General features: G+C 45.1%; 1 protein-coding gene across 8 annotated transcripts in view; it reads left to right on the top strand.

The window, feature by feature from the left end:
• Positions 1 to 21,639, top strand: part of LOC139547962 (BCAS3 microtubule associated cell migration factor-like) — a 361,432-nt gene that overhangs the window by 211,014 nt on the left and 128,779 nt on the right. Inside the window, exon 25 of one of the 8 annotated variants that reach the window (XM_071357204.1) lies at positions 10,170 to 11,831. The exons of the other annotated variants lie outside the window; for them this stretch is intronic. Coding sequence (XP_071213305.1) covers positions 10,170 to 10,180 — 11 coding nt within the window. The 3' untranslated portion in view covers positions 10,181 to 11,831. Of the gene's footprint in view, positions 1 to 10,169; positions 11,832 to 21,639 lie in introns of those variants that run through there. 8 annotated transcript variants of the gene reach the window in all.

Genomic DNA, 21,639 nt, shown 5'->3' with positions numbered 1-21,639 from the left:
GAGACTGACACAGACAGACAGACACAGACAGACAGAGACTGACACAGACAGACAGAGACTGACACAGACAGACAGAGACTGACACAGACAGACAGAGACTGACACAGACAGACAGACAGACACAGACAGACATACAGACAGACAGACAGACACAGACAGACAGAGACTGACACAGACAGACAGAGACTGACACAGACAGACAGACAGACACAGACAGACAGACAGAGACACAGACAGACAGACAGACAGACAGACAGAGACACAGACAGACAGACAGACAGACAGACAGACAGACAGACAGACAGACAGAGACCGACAGACAGACACAGACAGAGACCGACAGACAGAGACACAGAGACCGACAGACAGAGACCGACAGACAGAGACCGACAGACAGACAGAGACCGACAGACAGACAGAGACCGACAGACAGACAGAGACCTTCAGACGCAGACCGAGACACATACCGCGACACAGACAGACAGAGACGCAGGCCGAGACACAGACAGACAGAGACGCATACCGAGACAGAGACTGACACAGACAGAGACTGACACAGACAGACACAGACAGACACCGACAGAAAGAGACAGACACCGACAGAAAGAGACTGACACAGACAGACAGACAGACAGACAGACAGACAGAGACTGACACAGACAGACAGACAGAGACTGATACAGACAGACAGACAGACATAGACTGACACAGACAGACAGACAGACAGAGACTGACACAGACAGACAGAGACTGACACAGACAGACACAGACAGACAGAGACTGACACAGACAGACAGACAGACAGACAGACAGACAGACAGACACAGACAGACACAGACAGACACAGACAGACACAGACAGACACAGACAGACACCGACAGAAAGAGACTGACACAGACAGAAAGAGACTGACACAGACAGACAGACAGACAGACAGAGACTGACACAGACAGAAAGAGACTGACACAGACAGACAGACAGAGACACAGAGACCGACAGACAGAGACCGACAGACAGACATAGACCGACAGACAGACAGAGACCGACAGACAGACAGAGACCGTCAGACGCAGACCGAGACACATACCGCGACACAGACAGACAGAGACGCAGGCCGAGACACAGACAGACAGAGACGCATACCGAGACACAGACAGACAGAGACTGACACAGACAGACAGACACAGACAGACAGACAGACACAGACAGACACCGACAGAAAGAGACTGACACAGACAGACAGACAGACAGACAGAGACTGACACAGACAGAAAGAGACTGACACAGACAGACAGACAGACAGAGACTGACACAGACAGACAGACAGAGACTGACACAGACAGACAGACAGAGACTGACACAGACATACAGACAGAGACTGACACAGACAGACAGACAGACAGACAGACAGAGACTGACACAGACAGACAGACACAGACTGACACAGACAGACAGAGACTGACACAGACAGACAGAGACTGACACAGACAGACAGACAGACAGACAGACAGACAGACAGACACAGACAGACAGACAGAGACACATACAGACAGACAGACAGAGACACAGAGACACAGACAGACAGACAGAGACAGACAGACAGAGACACAGACAGACAGACAGAGACCGACAGACAGACACAGACCAAGACCGACAGACAGACACAGACAGAGACTGACAGACAGAGACGCAGAGACCGACAGACAGAGACACAGAGACCGACAGACAGAGACACAGAGACCGACAGACAGAGACACAGAGACCGACAGACAGAGACACAGAGACCGACAGACAGACAGAGACCGACAGACAGACAGAGACCGACAGACAGACAGAGACCGACAGACAGACAGAGACCGACAGACAGACAGAGACTGTCAGACGCAGACACATACCGAGACACAGACAGACAGAGACGCAGGCCGAGACACAGACAGACAGAGACGCAGGCCGAGACACAGACAGACAGAGACGCAGGCCGAGACACAGACAGACAGAGACGCATGCCGAGACACAGACAGACAGACAGAGACTGACACAGACAGACACAGACAGACACCGACAGAAAGAGACTGACACCGACAGAAAGAGACTGACACCGACAGAAAGAGACTGACACAGACAGACAGACAGACAGACAGAGACTGACACAGACAGAAAGAGACTGACACAGACAGACAGACAGACAGACAGAGACTGACACAGACAGACAGACAGAGACTGACACAGACAGACAGACAGAGACTGACACAGACATACTGACACAGACAGACACAGACAGACAGAGACTGACACAGACAGACAGAGACTGACACAGACAGACACAGACAGACAGACAGACAGACAGAGAGACAGACAGAGAGACAGACAGAGAGACAGACAGACACAGACAGAGAGAGAGAGAGAGAGAGACACCGACAGACAGAGAGACACAGACAGACAGACAGAGACACAGACAGACAGACAGAGACACAGACAGAGACACAGACAGAGACACAGACAGACAGACAGACAGACAGACAGACAGACAGACAGACAGACAGACAGACAGACAGACAGAGACACAGACAGACAGACAGAGACACAGACAGAGACACAGACAGACAGACAGAGACACAGACAGACAGACAGAGACAGACATGTTTTGCATTTTTATTGTGGGGTGGGTGGGTGGTGGGTGATGCTGTTTGTCAACTCCTTAAACACAAGTGGTGTGATGGTCCTGGTCAAGGGATTGGTTGTGGTTGTTTTGTTGAAGTAAAGCTGCCTGGTTTCTCTCTCTGTTTGTCTTTGTAGAACGGAGCAGACTGACCAGGTGTCTGGTCTTCATGTCAGTAGAAACGCTGCAGTCTCTATGGAAGCCACATATTATACTATACTTAGTATACTTTGTTGTGCTTCTACAATTCTCCATCACTTTCATACTGATTTGAGGCATTTCTCCTAGCCTAGTCCAATGTCTTTGGGGCCAAAAATGTGCTTAGTATCGCTACAGGACTGGGCCCCACACATAACTAACACGTGCACACACACACACTTTTAATTTAGTTTCCTGCGGTTACCCAAGCTCAACTCTCCCTTTTCCTGTGACATGCCGGTGCATGTTAAACACGGGTTATTTATAATCTGGGCTTTCTCTCACACACGTCCTCTTCCTCTCTTAATTGTCAATGCACATTGCTGCTGACCCTCTTCCTGTGTATCCCCCTTTCTTCCTCTCTTCCTCAGTGGCATCGTAATGGCGCTCACCCCAGGCACACACACACTGGACTGCTGTGTGACTGTCAGCTGGGAGGGAGGGAGGGAGGGAGACAGACGTTGAACTTTAAGCTAACAAAAGCGAAGCACTGCTCTTTGTGTAGCTGATGATGTGCGTGAGACTTAGCAAGATTGTGATCAATTCCATTTCAATTCCAGTCAATTCAGAAAGTTAACCAAATTCCATTTCTAATTCCACATTTCAAATATTCATAATTGAAAAAAATTGAAGAGAATTGGAATTTCAATGTACGTCCTGAATTGACTGGGATTGAAATGGAACTGATCCCAACCCTGACTCAGTGTTGATGTGTGTGTGTGTATGACCATTCATGTGTGTGTTTAAAGATCAGCCAGACATGCCATACCCACCACATCTCTTTCTCACACTCAGGCGGTGCATGTGGGTTGGGTTGCTAGTTTGGGAGCGTGATTAGTGAGCAGACAGACTCATCTGAGGAGGGGAGAGATGGGAGCAGAGCAGTAGTTCACGTGGGGGTCAGAGCTGCTGCTCCCTCATTTCATTTTAATTGAGTTAAGATGTGCAAATAAGAGCTCTGCTGCACACTGCACTCATTATCCATACAGGCCTGTACGCGCGCGCGCACACACACACACACACACACACACACACACACACACACACACACACACACACACACACACACACACACACACACACACACACACACACACACACACACACACACCACACACCACACACCACACACCACACACACACACACACACACACACACACACACAGGACCTGCTCACAATTAGACCACTAACAGACAGGCAGCACAGACCACTACTTGCGACACATATACACACAAACACTTTTGCATTACTCAGCGACACAACCAGTCACACATGAGTGTGTACCCACTCCAACACATAAACATGAATACTGTACTAAAGGTTTTCCCAATTCGCATTTGAGTTTCGAGTCGTCACTGCTATGACATTATATAATTAAGCAATAAGGCCAGAGGGGGTGTAGTATATGGCCAATATACCACGGCTAAGGGCTTTTCTTAAGCACGATGCAAAGCAGAGTACCTGGATTCAGCCCTTAGCCGTGGTATATTGGCCATATACCACAAATCCCCAAGGTGCCTTATTGCTATTATAAACTGGTTACTAATGTAATTAGAGCAGTACAAATTAAATGTTTTGTCATACCCGTGGCCTACCACGGCTGTCAACCAATCAGCATTCAGGGCTCTAACCAAGTTGGTTTGTGCATAAGAACAGCCTTTAGCCGTGGTATATCGGCCATATACCACACCCCCTCGGGTGTTATTGCTTAAATACAACAGTTACCCTGATGCCAGTCAAATCAAATCAAATTTATTAGTCACATACACATGGTTAGCAGATGTTAATGCGAGTGTAGCGAAATGCTTGTGCTTCTAGTTCCGACAATGCAGTAATAACAACAAGTAATCTAACCTAACAATTCCGCAACTACTACCTTATACACGCAAGTGTAAAGGGATAAAGAATATGTACATAAAGATATATGAATGAGTGATGGTACAGACGGCATAGGCAAGGTGCAGTAGATGGTATAGAGTACGGTATATACCTATGAGATGAGTACTGTAGGGTATGTAAACATAAAGTGGCATAGTTTAAAGTGGCTAGTGGTCCATGTATTACATAAGATGGCAAGATGCAGTAGATGATATAGAGTACAGTATATACATATACATAAGAGATGTGTAATGTAGGGTATGTAAACATTATATTAGGTGGCATTGTTTAAAGTGGCTGGTGGTACATTTTTACATAATTTCCATCAATTCCCATTTTTAAGGTGGCTGGAGCTGAGTCAGTTTGTTGGCAGCGGCCGCTAAATGTTAGTGGTGGCTGTTTAACAGTCTGATGGCCTTGAGATAGAAGCTGTTTTTCAGTCTCTCGGTCCCTGCTTGGATGCACCTGTACTGACCTCGCCTTCTGGATGATAGCGGGGTGAACAGGTAGTGGCTTGGGTGGTTGTTGTCCTTGATGATCTTTATGGCCTTCCTGTGACATCGGGTGGTGTAGGTGTCCTGGAGGGCAGGTAGTTTGCCCCGGGTGATGCGTTCTGCCGACCTCACTACCCTCTGGAGAGCCTTACGGTTGTGTGCGGAGCAGTTGCCGTACCAGGCGGTGATACAGCCCGACAGGATGCTCTCGATTGTGCATCTGTAGAAGTTTGTGAGTGCTTTTGGTGACAAGCCGAATTTCTTCAGCCTCCTGAGGTTGAAGAGGCGCTGCTGCGCCTTCTTCACAACGCTGTCTGTGTGGGTGGACCAATTCAGTTTGTCCGTGATGTGTACACCGAGGAACTTAAAACTTTCCACCTTCTCCACTACTGACCCGTCGATGTGGATAGGGGGGAGCTCCCTCTGCTGTTTCCTGAAGTCCACAATCATCTCCTTTGTTTTGTTGACGTTGAGTGTGAGGTTATTTTCCTGACACCACACTCCGAGGGCCCTCACCTCCTCCCTGTAGGCCGTCTCGTCGTTGTTGGTAATCAAGCCTACCACTGTAGTGTCGTCCGCAAACTTGATGATTGAGTTGGAGGCGTGCATGGCCACGCAGTCGTGGGTGAACAGGGAGTACAGGAGAGGGCTCAGAACGCACCCTTGTGGGGCCCCAGTGTTGAGGATCAGCGGGGTGGAGATGTTGTTACCTACCCTCACCACCTGGGGGCGGCCCGTCAGGAAGTCCAGGACCCAGTTGCACAGGGCGGGGTCGAGGCCCAGGGTCTCGAGCTTGATGACGAGTTTGGAGGGTACTATGGTGTTAAATGCTGAGCTGTAGTCGATGAACAGCATTCTCACATAGGTATTCCTCTTGTCCAGATGGGTTAGGGCAGTGTGCAGTGTGGTTGCGATTGCGTCGTCTGTGGACCTATTGGGTCGGTAAGCAAATTGGAGTGGGTCTAGGGTGTCCGGTAGGGTGGAGGTGATATGGTCCTTGACTAGTCTCTCAAAGCACTTCATGATGACGGAAGTGAGTGCTACGGGGCGGTAGTCGTTTAGCTCAGTTACCTTAGCTTTCTTGGGAACAGGAACAATGGTGGCCCTCTTGAAGCATGTGGGAACAGCAGACTGGGCTAAGGATTGATTGAATATGTCCGTAAACACACCAGCCAGCTGGTCTGCGCATGCTCTGAGGACGCGGCTGGGAATGCCGTCTGGGCCTGCAGCCTTGCGAGGGTTAACACGTTTAAATGTTTTACTCACCTCGGCTGCAGTGAAGGAGAGCCCGCAGGTTTTGGTAGTGGGCCGTGTCAGTGGCACTGTATTATCCTCAAAGCGGGCAAAAAAGGTATTTAGCCTGTCTGGGAGCAAGACATCCTGATCCGCGACGGGGCTGCTTTTCTTTTTGTAATCCGTGATAGACTGTAGACCCTGCCACATACCCCTTGTGTCTGAGCTGTTGAATTGCGATTCAATTTTGTCTCTGTACTGGGACTTAGCCTGTTTGATAGCCTTGCGGAGAGAATAGCTACACTGTGTGTATTCGGTCATGTTTCCGGTCACCTTGCCCTGGTTAAAAGCAGTGGTTCGCGCTTTCAGTTTCACGCGAATGCTGCCGTTAATCCACGGTTTCTGGTTTGGGAATGTTTTAATCGTTGCTCTGGGTACGACATCGTCAATGCACTTCCTAATGAACTCGCTCACCGAATCTGCATATTCATCATTGTTGTTGTTGGACGCCGTGCGGAACATATTCCAATCCGCGTGATCAAAGCAGTCTTGAAGCGTGGATTCAGATTGGTCGGACCAGCGTTGAACAGACCTGAGCGCGGGAGCTTGTAGTTTTAATTTCTGTTTGTAGGCTGGAATCAACAAAATGGAGTCGTGGTCAGCTTTTCCGAAAGGAGGGCGGGGGAGGGCCTTATATGCGTCGCGGAAGTTAGTATAACAATGGTCCAGAGTTCTGCCAGCCCTGGTCGGACAATCGATGTGCTGATATAATTTAGGGAGTTTTGTTTTTAGATTAGCCTTGTTAAAATCCCCAGCTACGATGAATGCAGCCTCAGGGTGTGTGGTTTCCAGTTTACAGAGAGTCAGATAGAGTTCGTTCAGGGCCATCGATGTGTCTGCTTGGGGGGGAATATATACGGCTGTGATTATGACCGAAGTGAATTCCCTTGGTAGATAATGCGGTCTACATTTGATTGTGAGGAGTTCTAGATCAGGTGAACAGAATGACTTTAGTTCCTGAGTGTTGTTATGATGGTCACACCACGTCTCGTTAATCATGAGGCATACCCCCCCGCCCCTCTTCTTACCAGAAAGATGTACAGTGGGGAGAACAAGTATTTGATACACTGCCGATTTTGCAGGTTTTCCTACTTACAAAGCATGTAGAGGTCTGTAATTTTTATCATAGGTACACTTCAACTGTGAGAGACGGAATCTAAAACAAAAATCCAGAAAATCACATTGTATAATTTTTAAATAATTAATTTGCATTTTATTGCATGACATAAGTATTTGATCACCTACCAACCAGTAAGAATTCCGGCTCTCACAGACCTGTTAGTTTTTCTTTAAGAAGCCCTCCTGTTCTCCACTCATTACCTGTATTAACTGCACCTGTTTGAACTCGTTACCTGTATAAAAGACACCTGTCCACACACTCAATCAAACAGATTCCAACCTCTCCACAATGGCCAAGACCAGAGAGCTGTGTAAGGACATCAGGGATAAAATTGTAGACCTGCACAAGGCTGGGATGGGCTACAGGACAATAGGCAAGCAGCTTGGTGAGAAGGAAACAACTGTTGGCGCAATTATTAGAAAATGGAAGAAGTTCAAGATGACGGTCAATCACCCTCGGTCTGGGGCTCCATGCAAGATTTCACCTCGTGGGGCATCAATGATCATGAGGAAGGTGAGGGATCAGCCCAGAACTACACGGCAGGACCTGGTCAATGACCTGAAGAGAGCTGGGACCACAGTCTTAAAGAAAACCATTAGTAACACACTACGCCGTCATGGATTAAAATCCTGCAGCGCACGCAAGGTCCCCCTGCTTAAGCCAGTGCATGTCCAGGCCTGTCTGAAGTTTGCCAATGACCATCTGGATGATCCAGAGGAGGAATGGGAGAAGGTCATGTGGTCTGATGAGACAAAAATAGAGCTTTTTGGTCTAACTCCACTCGCCGTGTTTGGAGGAAGAAGAAGTATGAGTACAACCCCAAGAACACCATCCCAACCGTGAAGCATGGAGGTGGAAACATCATTCTTTGGGGATGCTTTTCTGCAAAGGGGACAGGACGACTGCACCGTATTGAGGGGAGGATGGATGGGGCCATGTATCGCGAGATCTTGGCCAACAACCTCCTTCCCTCAGTAAGAGCATTGAAGATGGGTCGTGGCTGGGTCTTCCAGCATGACAACGACACAAAGCACACAGCCATGGCAACTAAGGAGTGGCTCCGTAAGAAGCATCTCAAGGTCCTGGAGTGGCCTAGCCAGTCTCCAGACCTGAACCCAATAGAAAATCTTTGGAGGGAGCTGAAAGTCCGTATTGCCCAGCGACAGCCCCGAAACCTGAAGGATCTGGAGAAGATCTGTAGGGAGGAGTGGGCCAAAATCCCTGCTGCAGTGTGTGCAAACCTAGTCAAGAACTACAGGAAACGTATGATCTCTGTAATTGCAAACAAAGGTTTCTGTACCAAATATTAAGTTCTGCTTTTCTGATGTATCAAATACTTATGTCATGCAATAAAATGCAAATTAATTACTTAAAAATCATACAATGTGATTTTCTGGATTTTTGTTTTAGATTCCGTCTCTCATAGTTGAAGTGTACCTATGATAAAAATTACAGACCTCTACATGCTTTGTAAGTAGGAAAACCTGCAAAATCGGCAGTGTATCAAATACTTGTTCTCCCCACTGTATGTTTCTGTCTGCGCGATGCGTGAAGAAACCAGCTGGCTGCACCGACTCCGTTAGCGTCTTTTCAGTTAGCCATGTTTCCGTGAAGCAGAGCACGTTGCAATCCCTGATGTCTCTCTCGAATGTTACCCGTGCTCGGATTTCATCGACCTTATTCTCAAGAGACTGGACATTGGCGAGTAGTATGCTAGGGAGTGGAGCGCGATGTGCTCGTCTCCGAAGCCTGACCAGGAGACCGCTACGTTTGCCCCTTTTTCGGCGTCGTGTAGCTTCGCCGGCTGGGATCAGGTCCATTGTATTGGGTGGAAGGCAAGACACTGGATCCGTTTCGGGAAAGTCATATTCCTGGTAGGAAGGGTGGTTAGTTGACGTTAATCGTATATTCAGTAGTTCCTCCCGGCTGTATGTAATGAAACTTAAGATCACCCGGGGTACCAATGTAAGAAATAACACATAGAAAAACAAAATACTGCATATTTTCCAAGGAACGCGAAGCGAGGCAGCCATCCTGTTCGGCGCCGGAAGTTGTCCGAGCCTGTGTATTTGTGCGTCCTAAAACTGTGTATTTGTGCGTCCTTTGTGTGTGTAGTTTGAGTCTATGGTACAGTTTCTATTATTCCTGGTTCTGAGCTGGAGCTGAGCTGGTACAGGTTGCTGTCCTGTCTCCACGGTGCCTTGCCGCTCTTATTCAGAAGGCACCATCGCCAGCCTAATGGGTAATTTAGAAGAACTGAAAGAAATCACTTTTCTTTTTTACTTGGCTTGGAAACAGTAAAAGGTGTGCCCGGCCTTGGATACACTAAAGAGGCGTGTCCAGACTCTATCTACTAGGCTTCTGATAGGCTGCATATGCCCGTCACTCAGTATGGCACCACCCCCTGCCAAAACAATAGCTCAGTAAAATGATGGAATGGATTTGCATGCTGCTTAAAAAAACAAACAAAGGAGAAGAAATTTAAAACACAACTGTTTTTTTTGTGTGTGTTTTGTTTTCTGCAGGTATATCCTAAAGGAGGCCTGCTCTGCCCGTATTTATATTTATTTGTCATTTCGATTTATTTTGCTCTCCTTTTATATTCTAAAGCATGCATGTCCATTCCACCATCTCCTCCCTCCACTTCCTTTATTGATTTGCCATCACTGTGAGAGAGTGAAGAGGAAAGGCGAGAGGAGAGATGGAGGAGAGGACCACGGGCCAGCGCTGGGTGGTTCCATAGAGTACAGAGGACGTCTGTCTGTCTGTCTGTCTGTCTGTCTGTCTGTCTGTCTGTCTGTCTGTCTGTCTGTCTGTCTGTCTGCCATGAGGGTAGGACCACTAGAAGAGACCCTGCAAACCCCACTGTAAAAGAAGCACACCGGTTGCAGCAGTCCAAAGTTGTGTTCAGGAGCCTATAGACACAGTCGTCTCCATGTCAGCTCAGAGATTGACCCCAAAATGGCCGCCAGGTCAGTGCAGTGTCAGGGTACTACCAGCCTGCAGCTGTATACTGAGAGAAACTGTGAGAGTGAAAGTGGCCCCAGCTGCCTCTCTCATTGTGTTCTGGATGTGTTGTATTGCTAGATATGGGTAGGCACAGTGAACACTGGCTGGGAACATAATATAGTATGGCTTATGAGCAGAACATGTGTTTTTCTTTTCTTTTTGACAAAGGCGGTTAGTAGTGCACATGAAGGTCAGGGCTATGTGGAGATGACCTCCTATGTATGAGAGTAGCGCTCTCCTCCCTCTGTCAAAATATACACCCCTTCCCTCTCTAACACTACACTGAGTGTACAAAACATTAGGAACACCTTCATAATATTGAGTTGCAGCCCCTTTTGCCCTCAGAACAGACTCAATTCATCAGGGCATGGACTGTGCAAGGTGTCGAAAGCTTTCCACAGGGATGCTGGCCCATGTTCACGCCAATGCTTCCCACAGTTGTGCAAAGTTGGCTGGATGTCCTTTGGGTGGTAGTAGACAATTCTTGATACACACGGGAAACTGTTGTGTGTGGAAAAACCCAGCAACGTTGCAGTTCTCGACACACTCAAACCAGTGCGTCTGGCACCTACTACCATAAAGGCACTTCAATCTTTTGCCTTGCTCATTCACCCTCTGAATGGCACACATACACAATCCATGTCTCAATTGTCTCAAGGCTTAAAAATCCCCTTCATATACACTGATTGAAGAGGATTTAACAGGTGACATCAATAAGGGATCATAGATTTCACCTGGATTCACCTGGTCAGTCTATGTCATGGAAAGATCAGGTGTTCCTAATGTTCTGTCCTCTCAGTGTACAGCCAGATGTATACCTCCATCACTCCTGTCCCTGTCCTGTTGTTAATGTGTTAATGGTAGAGATATATGCTAGCTAAGCCCCTCTCACACCCCTACCAGGAGCGCTTTTGTTTTGACTGTCGCTGACAACGTTCAAATCTATTTTGGATATTCTTCCGTAGCCGTGATATTTGTAACGTCTGTTTCCATAATGTCCTGTGCTGTATGCACGTTAATGTTAAAATTGCTGTACAGTAACATTGTTGCATTGTTTACATTACGTGATGACATTATAACACGATATTGACATTGATCGACTGTATAATATATGGACATCGTCAGTGTTGATCTAATGTTGTGTGCTTGTAGAGATTAAAGTCTAAGCATAAGGAGAAGTCTGTGTTTGTCACTTTTGTGGCCCACACGCGTAGATGAATGCGTGCATGCAGTCAGTGGTGGAAAAAGTAGCCAATTGTCATACCTGAGTAAAATTTAAGATGCCTTAATTGAAAATGTATAATTCACCCAGTAAAATACTACTTGAGTAAAAGTATTTACTTGAGTAAAAGTATATAAAAATAGTTGGTTTTAAATATACTTAAGTATCAAAAGTAAAAGTATAAATCATTTCTAATTCCTTATATTAAGCAAATTTATGGATAGCCAGGGACACACTCCAACACTCAGTCATCATTTACAGATAGTCAGGGGTACACTCCAAAACTCAGTCATCATTTACAGATAGTCAGGGGTACACTCCAACACTCAGTCATCATTTACAGATAGTCAGGGGTACACTCCAACACTCAGTCATCATTTACAGATAGTCAGGGGCACACTCAAACACTCGGTCATCATTTACAGATAGTCAGGGGTACACTCCAACACTCAGTCATCATTTACAGATAGTCAGGGGCACACTCCAACACTCAGACATCATTTACAGATAGTCAGGGGCACACTCCAACACTCAGTCATCATTTACAGATAGTCAGGGGTACACTCCAACACTCGGTCATCATTTACAGATAGTCAGGGGCACACTCCAACACTCGGTCATCATTTACAGATAGTCAAGGGCACACTCCAACACTCAGACATCATTTACAGATAGTCAGGGGCACACTCCAACACTCAGACATCATTTACAGATAGTCAGGGGTACACTCCAACACTCAGTCATCATTTACAGATAGTCAGGGGTACACTCCAACACTCAGTCATCATTTACAGATAGTCAGGGGCACACTCCAACACTCAGACATCATTTACAGATAGCCAGGGGTACACTCCAACACTCGGTCATCATTTACAGATAGTCAGGGGCACACTCCAACACTCAGACATAATTTACAGATAGTCAGGGACACACTCCAACACTCAGTCATCATTTACAGATAGCCAGGGGCACACTCCAACACTCGGTCATCATTTACAGATAGTCAGGGGCACACTCCAACACTCAGTCATCATTTACAGATAGTCAGGGGCACACTCCAACACTCAGTCATCATTTACAGATAGTCAGGGGCACACTCCAACACTCGGTCATCATTTACAGATAGTCAGGGACACACTCCAACACTCGGTCATCAATTACAGATAGTCAGGGGCACACTCCAACACTCAGACATCATTTACAGATAGTCAGGGACACACTCCAACACTCAGACATCATTTACAGATAGTCAGGGGCACACTCCAACACTCAGACATAATTTACAAACTAAGCAATTGTGTTTAGTGAGTCTTCCAGATCAGATGCATTTGGGATGAGCAGGGATGTTCTCTTGATAAGTGTGTGAATTTGATAATTTGCCTGTCCTGCTAAGCATTGAAAATGTAATGAGTACTTTTGGGTGTCAGGGAAGATGTGTTGGGTAAAAAGTACATTATTTTCTTCAGGACTGTAGTAAAGTAAAAGTAGAAGTTGTCAAATATGAATAGTAAAGTACAGTTACCCCAAAAAATTACTTAAGTAGTACTTTCAAGTATTTTTACTTAAGTACTTCATACCACTGCATGCAGGGTGTGTGTATTGTGGATGAGAGGGAGACATCCTTGCATGATGTAGCCCCCTGGCTCTGTGTGTGTTTGTGTGTATGTGTGTGTGGTTGTGTGTGTGTGTGTGTGTGACCATGTGTGTATAATGAACACAACAAGGAGAGCCAGGAGCAGAGTGTGTGTTAGAGTGTGATGTGTGTGACTGTGTGTGTTGAATTATTTATACTGAGGGAGGAAGGGGAGGTGGCAGGGCTTTGTTTAAACTATAATTCTCTCTGGACTCACAGGTCCTATCCTACGGTTAGTACTGTACACCCTGTTGTAGGCTCTTACCGCTACACAGCCACAGCCAATGTAGACATTGTAGTCCATCAGTGTGTTGGCTACACATTGGACTTTCATGTACATCTCTGTTGTGTGTGATACAGATAGACACGCCATCTGTATCTCCACACTACTACCCTTTACAGCATTCTACTAATAAACTATTGTCCTAACAAATGAATAAAGCTGTTTCATGTTTGGGTGAAAACCAAATGGCTACGCCTGAGTAAGTGAACACAGCTAAGTCTGAGTGTGAACCGTGCCTCCTGACCTGGATACTGAATGTCTCCAACCTCCAACCCAAATGAGCAGCATGTGATTCTGTTGTGCCCAGTGAGTCCCTAGTCCATAGGTCGTCCTCTCTGTCTGTCTCTCCGTCTGTCCACACACAGACCACGTCCCGCGCACACTTCCACTCCACATAGCCCCATCTCTCACTCCATACTGTAGACACGTAACACACACATTATACACACTGCACCCCTCACACTCCACTTACCCTCACACCTGCCCTGGGGGTATCTGCCAATACCATAACATCCCGAACATTGATCCTTGAATGCAACTCATTGATCTTCAAAGTGTTTTTTGCAACACCTCTGAATGTTTGATCCTCCTGAACACACCCCAGGTCAACAACTGGCAACCACAGTAGTAGTTTCATCTCCTCCACAGTGTTTGACTAGAAGTTTCTCTCCTGTTCACTGTTAGTTCTACTGTATGTTCTCTTTGGCTCTCCAGCCGGCCCAATTTCAGCCATTTATCCTATACTTTGTAATCAGCACCACAATTATAACGCAGAAATACGCAGTGATTGCCGTTCCATGTGTATTTTGGAAGGTTCCGATAAGCCAAAAACAATAGCAGTCCAAACAGAACGACCGTTGGGTGGACTTAAAGTATCCGTGGCCGCCCGCAAGGAGGTTGTAGCTGCTTTGAAGAGTCTGGTCCCAAATTACAGCCCTGCCATAATGAAGTATTACTGTGCAATTACCAGACAGAGCATGGAAACGAGCTGTGTTTCTCTCTCTGTCGGACACAGGGGTGAAACGGGAGGCAACGGGAGGTTGGGAGAGGGAAAGTGTCGACAGCACCAAGAGGGTGCATGTGTATCAGCTATGCTTCGTACCCTTCTCTATGGATATACACCTTGCATGTGCCTACTACAATCTGATGGTAAAGAAGGTGTGTGTATGAGTGTCCAGCCAGCCAGCTGTGAAAAAGTCTGCGCACAAAAACACACTGTGAAAGAACAGGCCTGTTTGGCTGTGGGCTGCATCGCCCTCACCTGAGGAGTCTATGGCCTTGTGAATAATCCAACAGACAGGCCCTCATACATAATGCAGCAGCAGCACACACATGCTGCTCCCTCCATCCCTCCCTGCACACTGTGCGCTGGCACCACCACCCACCTCTGCGCTAACAAGGCCTGATCCATTTTTCATCAACACCCGGTGCCTGGCCAGCCCCTTTACACATGCAGGGGGGCTGGTATTTCAGGAATGCAGGTTGTCTGGGGGTTTAAAAGTTTCACTAAGAAGGCAGCCAAGGTGTGTCTTACTCCTCCTCTTCTCCTCTCTTCCTGTTCCTTCCTGGTGACCAAACTTTTTATAGTCCCGTACCCCTTCAAACATTCAACCTCCAGCTGCGTACCCCCTCGAGCACCAGGGTCAGCACACTCTCACGTGTTGTTTTTTGCCATCATTGTAAGCCTGCCACACACACACTAAACAATACATTTATTAAACATAAGAATGAGTGTGAGTTTTTGTCACAACCCGGCTCGTGGGAAGTGACAAAGAGCTCTTATAGGACCAGGGCACAAATAATAATAGAATAATAATCAATAATTTTGCTCTTTATTTAGCCATCTTACTTTTTTTATTTTTTATTGTTCATCGAAAATTGTGAATAACTCACCACAGGTTAATGAGAAGGGTGTGCTTGAAAGGATGCAGGTAACTCTGCAATGTTGGGTTGTATTGGAGAGAGTCTCAGTCTTAAATCATTTTCCACATACAATCTGTGCCTGTATTTAGTTTTCATGCTAGTGAGGGCCGAGAATCCACTCTCACATAGGTACGTGGTTGCAAAGGGCATCAGTGTCTTAACAGCGTGATTTGTCAAGGCAGGATACTCTGAGCTCAGCCCAATCCAGAAATCTGGCAGTGGCTTCTGATTTAAATTCATTTTTCACAGAACAGCTTGTTGCAATTTCGATGAGGCTGTCTTGTTCAGATATCGGTAAGTGGGACTGGAGGCAGGGCATGAAAGGGATAACGAATCCAGTTGTTTGTGTCATCCGTTTTGGGAAAGTACCTGCGTAATTGCGCACCCAACTCACTCAGGTGCTTCGCTATATCACATTTGGCATTGTCCGTAAGCTTGAGTTCATTTTCACACAAAAAATCATACAATGATGGAAAGACCTGTGTGTTTCCTTGTTAACTTTTTTGGGATAGGGGGCAGCATTTTCACTTTTGGATGAATAGCGTGCCCAGAGTGAACTGCCTCCTACTCTGTCCCAGATGCTAATATATGCATATTATTATTATTATTATTGGATAGAAAACACTCTGAAGTTTCTAAAACTGTTTGAATAATGTCTGTGAGTATAACAGAACTCATGGCAGGCGAAAACCTGAGAAGAATCCAACCAGGAAGTGGGATATCTGAGGTTGGTCAATTTTCAAATCAGCCCCTATTGAATGCACAGTAGGATATGGATCTGTTTGCACTTCCTACGGCTTCCACTAGATGTCAACAGCCTGTAGAACCTTGAATGAGGCTTCTACTGTGATGTGGAGCCGGATGGGAGCTGTTTGAGTCAGTGGTCTGGCAGAGAGCCAGGTCCTGGTCATGCGCATTTCACATGATAGCGACCTGCGTTCCATTGCTTCTCTACAGCCAAAGGAATTCTCCGGTTGGAATGTTATTGAATATTTATGATAACAACCATCCTAAAGATTGATTCTATACTTAGTTTGATAAGTTTCTTCGACCTGTAATATAACTTTTTGAAGTTTTCGTCCGACGTTCGGCTGGACCTGCACAAGCGTTTGGATATGTGTACTAAACGTGCTAACAAAAGTAGCTACTTGGACATAAATAATGGACATTATCGAACAAAACAACAATTTATTGTGGAACTAGGATTCCTGGGAGTGCATTCTGATGAAGATCATCAAAGGTAAGGGAATTTTATAATGTAATTTCTGATTTCTGTTGACTCTAACATGGCGGATTTATTTATTTTTTATTCTGAGTGCCGTCTCAGATTATTGCATGGTATGCTTTTTCCGTAAAGTTTTTTTGAAATCTGACACAGCGGTTGCATTAAGAACAAGTGTATCTTTAATTCTATGTGAAACATGTATCTTTCATCAAAGTTTATGATGAGTATTTATGTTATTTGACGTGGCTCTCTGCAATTTCTCAGGATTTTTTGGAGGCATTTCTGAACATGGCGCCAATGTAAACTGAGGTTTTTGGATATAAATATTAACTTTATCAAACAAAACATATATGTATTGTGTAACATGAAGTCCTATGAGTGTCATCTGATGAAGATCATCAAAGGTTAGTGATTCATTTTATCTCTATTTCTGCTTTTTGTGACTCCTATCTTTGGCTGGAAAAGTGTCTGTGTGTTTTTTGACTTGGCGGTGATCTAACATAATCATATGCTGTGCTTTCGCTGTAAAGCATTTTTGAAATCGGACACGATGGGTAGATTAACAAGATGTTTATCTTTAATTTGCTGTATTGGATTTGTTAATGTGTGAAAGTTACATATTTCAAAAAAATATTTTTGAATTTCCCGCGCTGCCTTTTCAGCGGAATGTTGTCGAGGGGTTCCGCTAGCGGAATGCCTGTCCTAGACTTAATGCAGACAGAGAAGAGCTCCAACTTCTTTATCATAGCCTCAATGTTGGCCTGCACATTGAATATATTTGCGGAGAATCCCTGTAATCCTAGGAGTCAAAGATAGGAGTCACAAAAAGCAGAAATAGAGATAAAATTAATTAATTTGGCATGTTTTGTTTCCAAATGTCTGTGCTAGAGGGGGTACGCAGCTGGAGGTTGAATGTTTGAATGGGTACGGGACTATAAAATATTTGGCACCCACTGCACTAAAGTAATACTGCAAAAAATGAAATTAACTTCCTGTCCTGTTTGCGGCAAACACATCTCTGAGTACCACTCTTCATATTTTCAAGCATGGTGGTGGCTGCATCATGTTATGGGTATTCTTGTCATCGGCAAGGACTAGAGAGTTATTTAGGATAAAAAGTAACGTAATAGAGCTACGCACAGGCAAAATCGGGGGGTTATGGGTTGAATACTTATCTAATCAAGATATATTAGTGTTTATTTTTCATATAGAGTACCAGTCAAAAGTTTGGACACACGTATTCATTCCAGGTTTATCTTTATTTTGACAAGTTTCTGAATTGTAGAATAATAGCGAAGACATCAAAACTTTGAAATAACACGTATGAAATCATGTAGTAACCAAACAAGTGTTAAACAAATCAAAATATATTTTATATTTGAGATTCTTCAAAGTAGCCACCCTTTGCCTTGATAACAGCTTTGCACACTTTTGGCACTCTCCCAACCAGCTTCATGAGGTAGTCACCTGGAATGCATTTCAATTGGTCTCATGAATCCAAATTTGAGATTTTTGGTTCCAACCGCCATGTCTTTGTGAGACGCAGAGTAGGTGAGCAGATGATCTCCGCATTTGTGGTTCCCACCGTGAAGCATGGAGGAGGAGGTGTGATGGGGTGGTTTGCTGGTAACACTGTCAGTGATTTATTTAGAATTCAAGGCACACTTGACCAGCATGGCAACCACAGCATTCTGCAGCGATATGCCATTCCGTCTGGTTTGCACTTAGTGGGACTGTCATTTGTTTTTCAACAGGACAATGACCCAACACACCTCCAGGCTGTGTGAGGGATATTTGACCAAGAAGGAGAGTGTTGGAGTGCTGCATCAGATGACCTGGCCTCCACAATCACCCGACCTCAACCCAATTGAGATGGTTTGGGATGAGTTGGACCGGAATAGCAGCCAACAAGTGCTCAGCATATGTGGGAACTCCTTCAAGACTGTTGGAAAAGCATTCCAGGTGAAGCTGGTTGAGAATATGCAAAGGGTGGCTACTTTGAAGAATCTGAAACACTTTTTTGGTTACTACATGATTCCATATGTGTTATTTCATAATTTTGATATCTTCACTATTATTTGAATGAGTAAGTGTGCCCAAACCTTTGACTGGTTCGGTGCATATAGGTGGGGCTAAAGTGGCTAGGCAACTGGATAGATAATAAAAAATGTAGCAGCAGCAGTATGTGATGAATCAAAAGAGTTGGTGCATAGAGGGTCAATACAGATGGTTTGGGTAGCATTTTGGTTAACTATCGTAGTCTTATGGCTTGGGGGTAGAAGCTGTTCAGGGTCCTGTTGATTCCAGACTTGGTGCATTGGTATTGCTTGTGGTGCGGTAGCAGAGAGAACAGTCTATGACTTCGGTGGCTTCGGTGGCTGGAGTCTTTGACAATTGTTAGGGCCTTCCACTGACACCGCCTGGTATAGAGATCCTGGATGGCAGGGAGCTCGGCCCCATTAATTTACTCAGACCTGTAGTGCTTGCTAGTGTATAGCTAATAGCTCCAAGTCTTTGACACAGAGCTGTTGGCTAGTGTGCTGACTGTCATAGCTGTTTTGCTAGCGTGCTAACAGAGGTGGGGTCAGGACCCTCAGCGAGCCACGGGCCGGTGCCCTAAATGAGAACCATGCCCCATTCAGGGACGCGAGTCGGAGAGAGCAGGGTCAGCAGCTGGTGGAGGATATGGCAATCATTTATAAAAATATGCTTTCTCAAGCCCACGAAAACAAAAAGGGCCCAAACCCAGCAGCTGGGAAGGGTTGGAAGTAGCCCCAAGGCTGGCAAGGCCCCTCCAGATGGGGAGGTTAGGCCGGGGCTAGCCAGGCTGCTCCACTTAAACTTCCGATTCCCATTAAGGGAGCCCAAGATTGCAGGGGAAGGGGAGAGGAAGAAAAGCAAGGAGCATGACTGCTCTGTTTTTCACCCCGCTTAATCAAATAAAGCAGGAAGCTTCCGAGACAGAAGACTTGTGTTTATTTATATTTACGAATACACTCCTCCCCCTCCAACTTAACTTTTATTTATTTTCAAAATTTGTATTTTCTCTCTCAGATATTCTCTGGAATTTTAAGCCTTTTTTATGCTTGTCGTATAAATGTCCACTGATGAAGCTGAGAATGTCCTAATACGTCACTTTTAGTCATGTTTTTCTTCTCTGTAAGTGTTCCATTGTTTTAAATTGAGCCACAGGGAAATTTAGAAAGAGCCCCACATCCGCTGTACTGAGAGTGATTTGCAAAAGCAGGTCAATTTGTTCTAATACGGGTTGTTGTATGAAATGGCCACATGGAACAGGCTTTAAATATGAATTGATGACCCTCTTTTCCCTCGCGCTGATCAAACACACACACATACAGTGAATTTAGGAACGTTTTCAGACCTCTTTACTTTTTTCACATTTTGTTACGTTACAGCCTTATTCTAAAATGTATTAAATAATTTTTTCCCCTCATCAATCTACACACAATACCCCGTAATGAATAAGCAAAATGTTTTTTTATAAAAAATAAAAACTGAAATATCACATTTACATAAGTATTCAGACCCTGTACTAAGTACTTTGTTGAAACACCTTTGGCAGCGATTACAGCCTCGCGTCTTCTTGGGTATGACGCTAAAAGCTTGGCACACCTGTATTTAGAGTTTCTTCCATTCTTCTCTGCCAGATCCTCTCGAGCTCTGTCAGGTTGGATGGGTACAAATAATACTAGTAAAAATTCCCTCTTAGGTCAGTTAAGATCACGACTTTATTTTAAGAATGTGACATGATAGTAGAGAGAATTATTTATTTCAGCTTTTGTTTCTTTTATCACATTCCCAGTGGGTCAGAAGTTTACATACACTCAATTAGTATTTGGTAGCATTGCCTTTAAATTGTATAACTTGGGTCAAACGTTTCGGGTAGCCTTCCACAAGCTTCCCACAATAAGTTGGGTCAATTTTGGCCCATTCCTCCTGACAGAGCTGGTGTAACTGAGTCAGGTTTGTAGGCCTCCTTGCTCGCACACGCTTTTTCAGTTCTGCCCACAAATTTTCTATGGGATTGAGGTCAGGGCTTTGTGATGGCCACTCCAATACCTTGACTTTGTTGTCCTTAAGCCATTTTGCCACAACTTTGGAAGTATGCTTGGGGTCACCCATTTGTGACCAAGCTTTAACTTCCTGATTGATGTCTTGATATGTTGCTTCAATATATCCACATAACTTTCCATCCTCATGATGCCATCTATTTTATATGCCATCCACTTTATCTATAAAGTGGTGATCCTAACTGACCTAAAACAGGGATTTTTTACTAGGATTAAATGTCAGGAATTGTGAAAAACTGAGTTTAAATGTATTTGGCTAAGGTGTATTTAAACTTCCGACTTCAACTGTGTGTATATACACATACACACATACATACATACCCACATATATAAATATACATACGTGTGTGTGTGTGTGTGTGTGTGTGTGTGTGTGTGTGTGTGTGTGTGTGTGTGTGTGTGTGTGTGTGTGTGTGTTTGTGTGTGTGTTTGTGTGTGTGTGTGTTTGTGGGATGTATATATATATATATATATATATATATATATATATATATATATATATATATACACCTTTTTTAAATATATGTTCCTTTATTATTTTCCGCTAACCCTACTACCCTGGAGTAAACTAGTGAACAACAACTCTTAGGCTTCTACTTCCAGCTTATA

This window comes from Salvelinus alpinus, chromosome 21 (assembly GCF_045679555.1).
Source record: "Salvelinus alpinus chromosome 21, SLU_Salpinus.1, whole genome shotgun sequence".
Lineage (NCBI taxonomy): Eukaryota > Metazoa > Chordata > Actinopteri > Salmoniformes > Salmonidae > Salvelinus > Salvelinus alpinus.
Note: the sequence above shows the minus strand (reverse complement) of the source record. Positions and strands in the feature narration are given on the sequence as shown.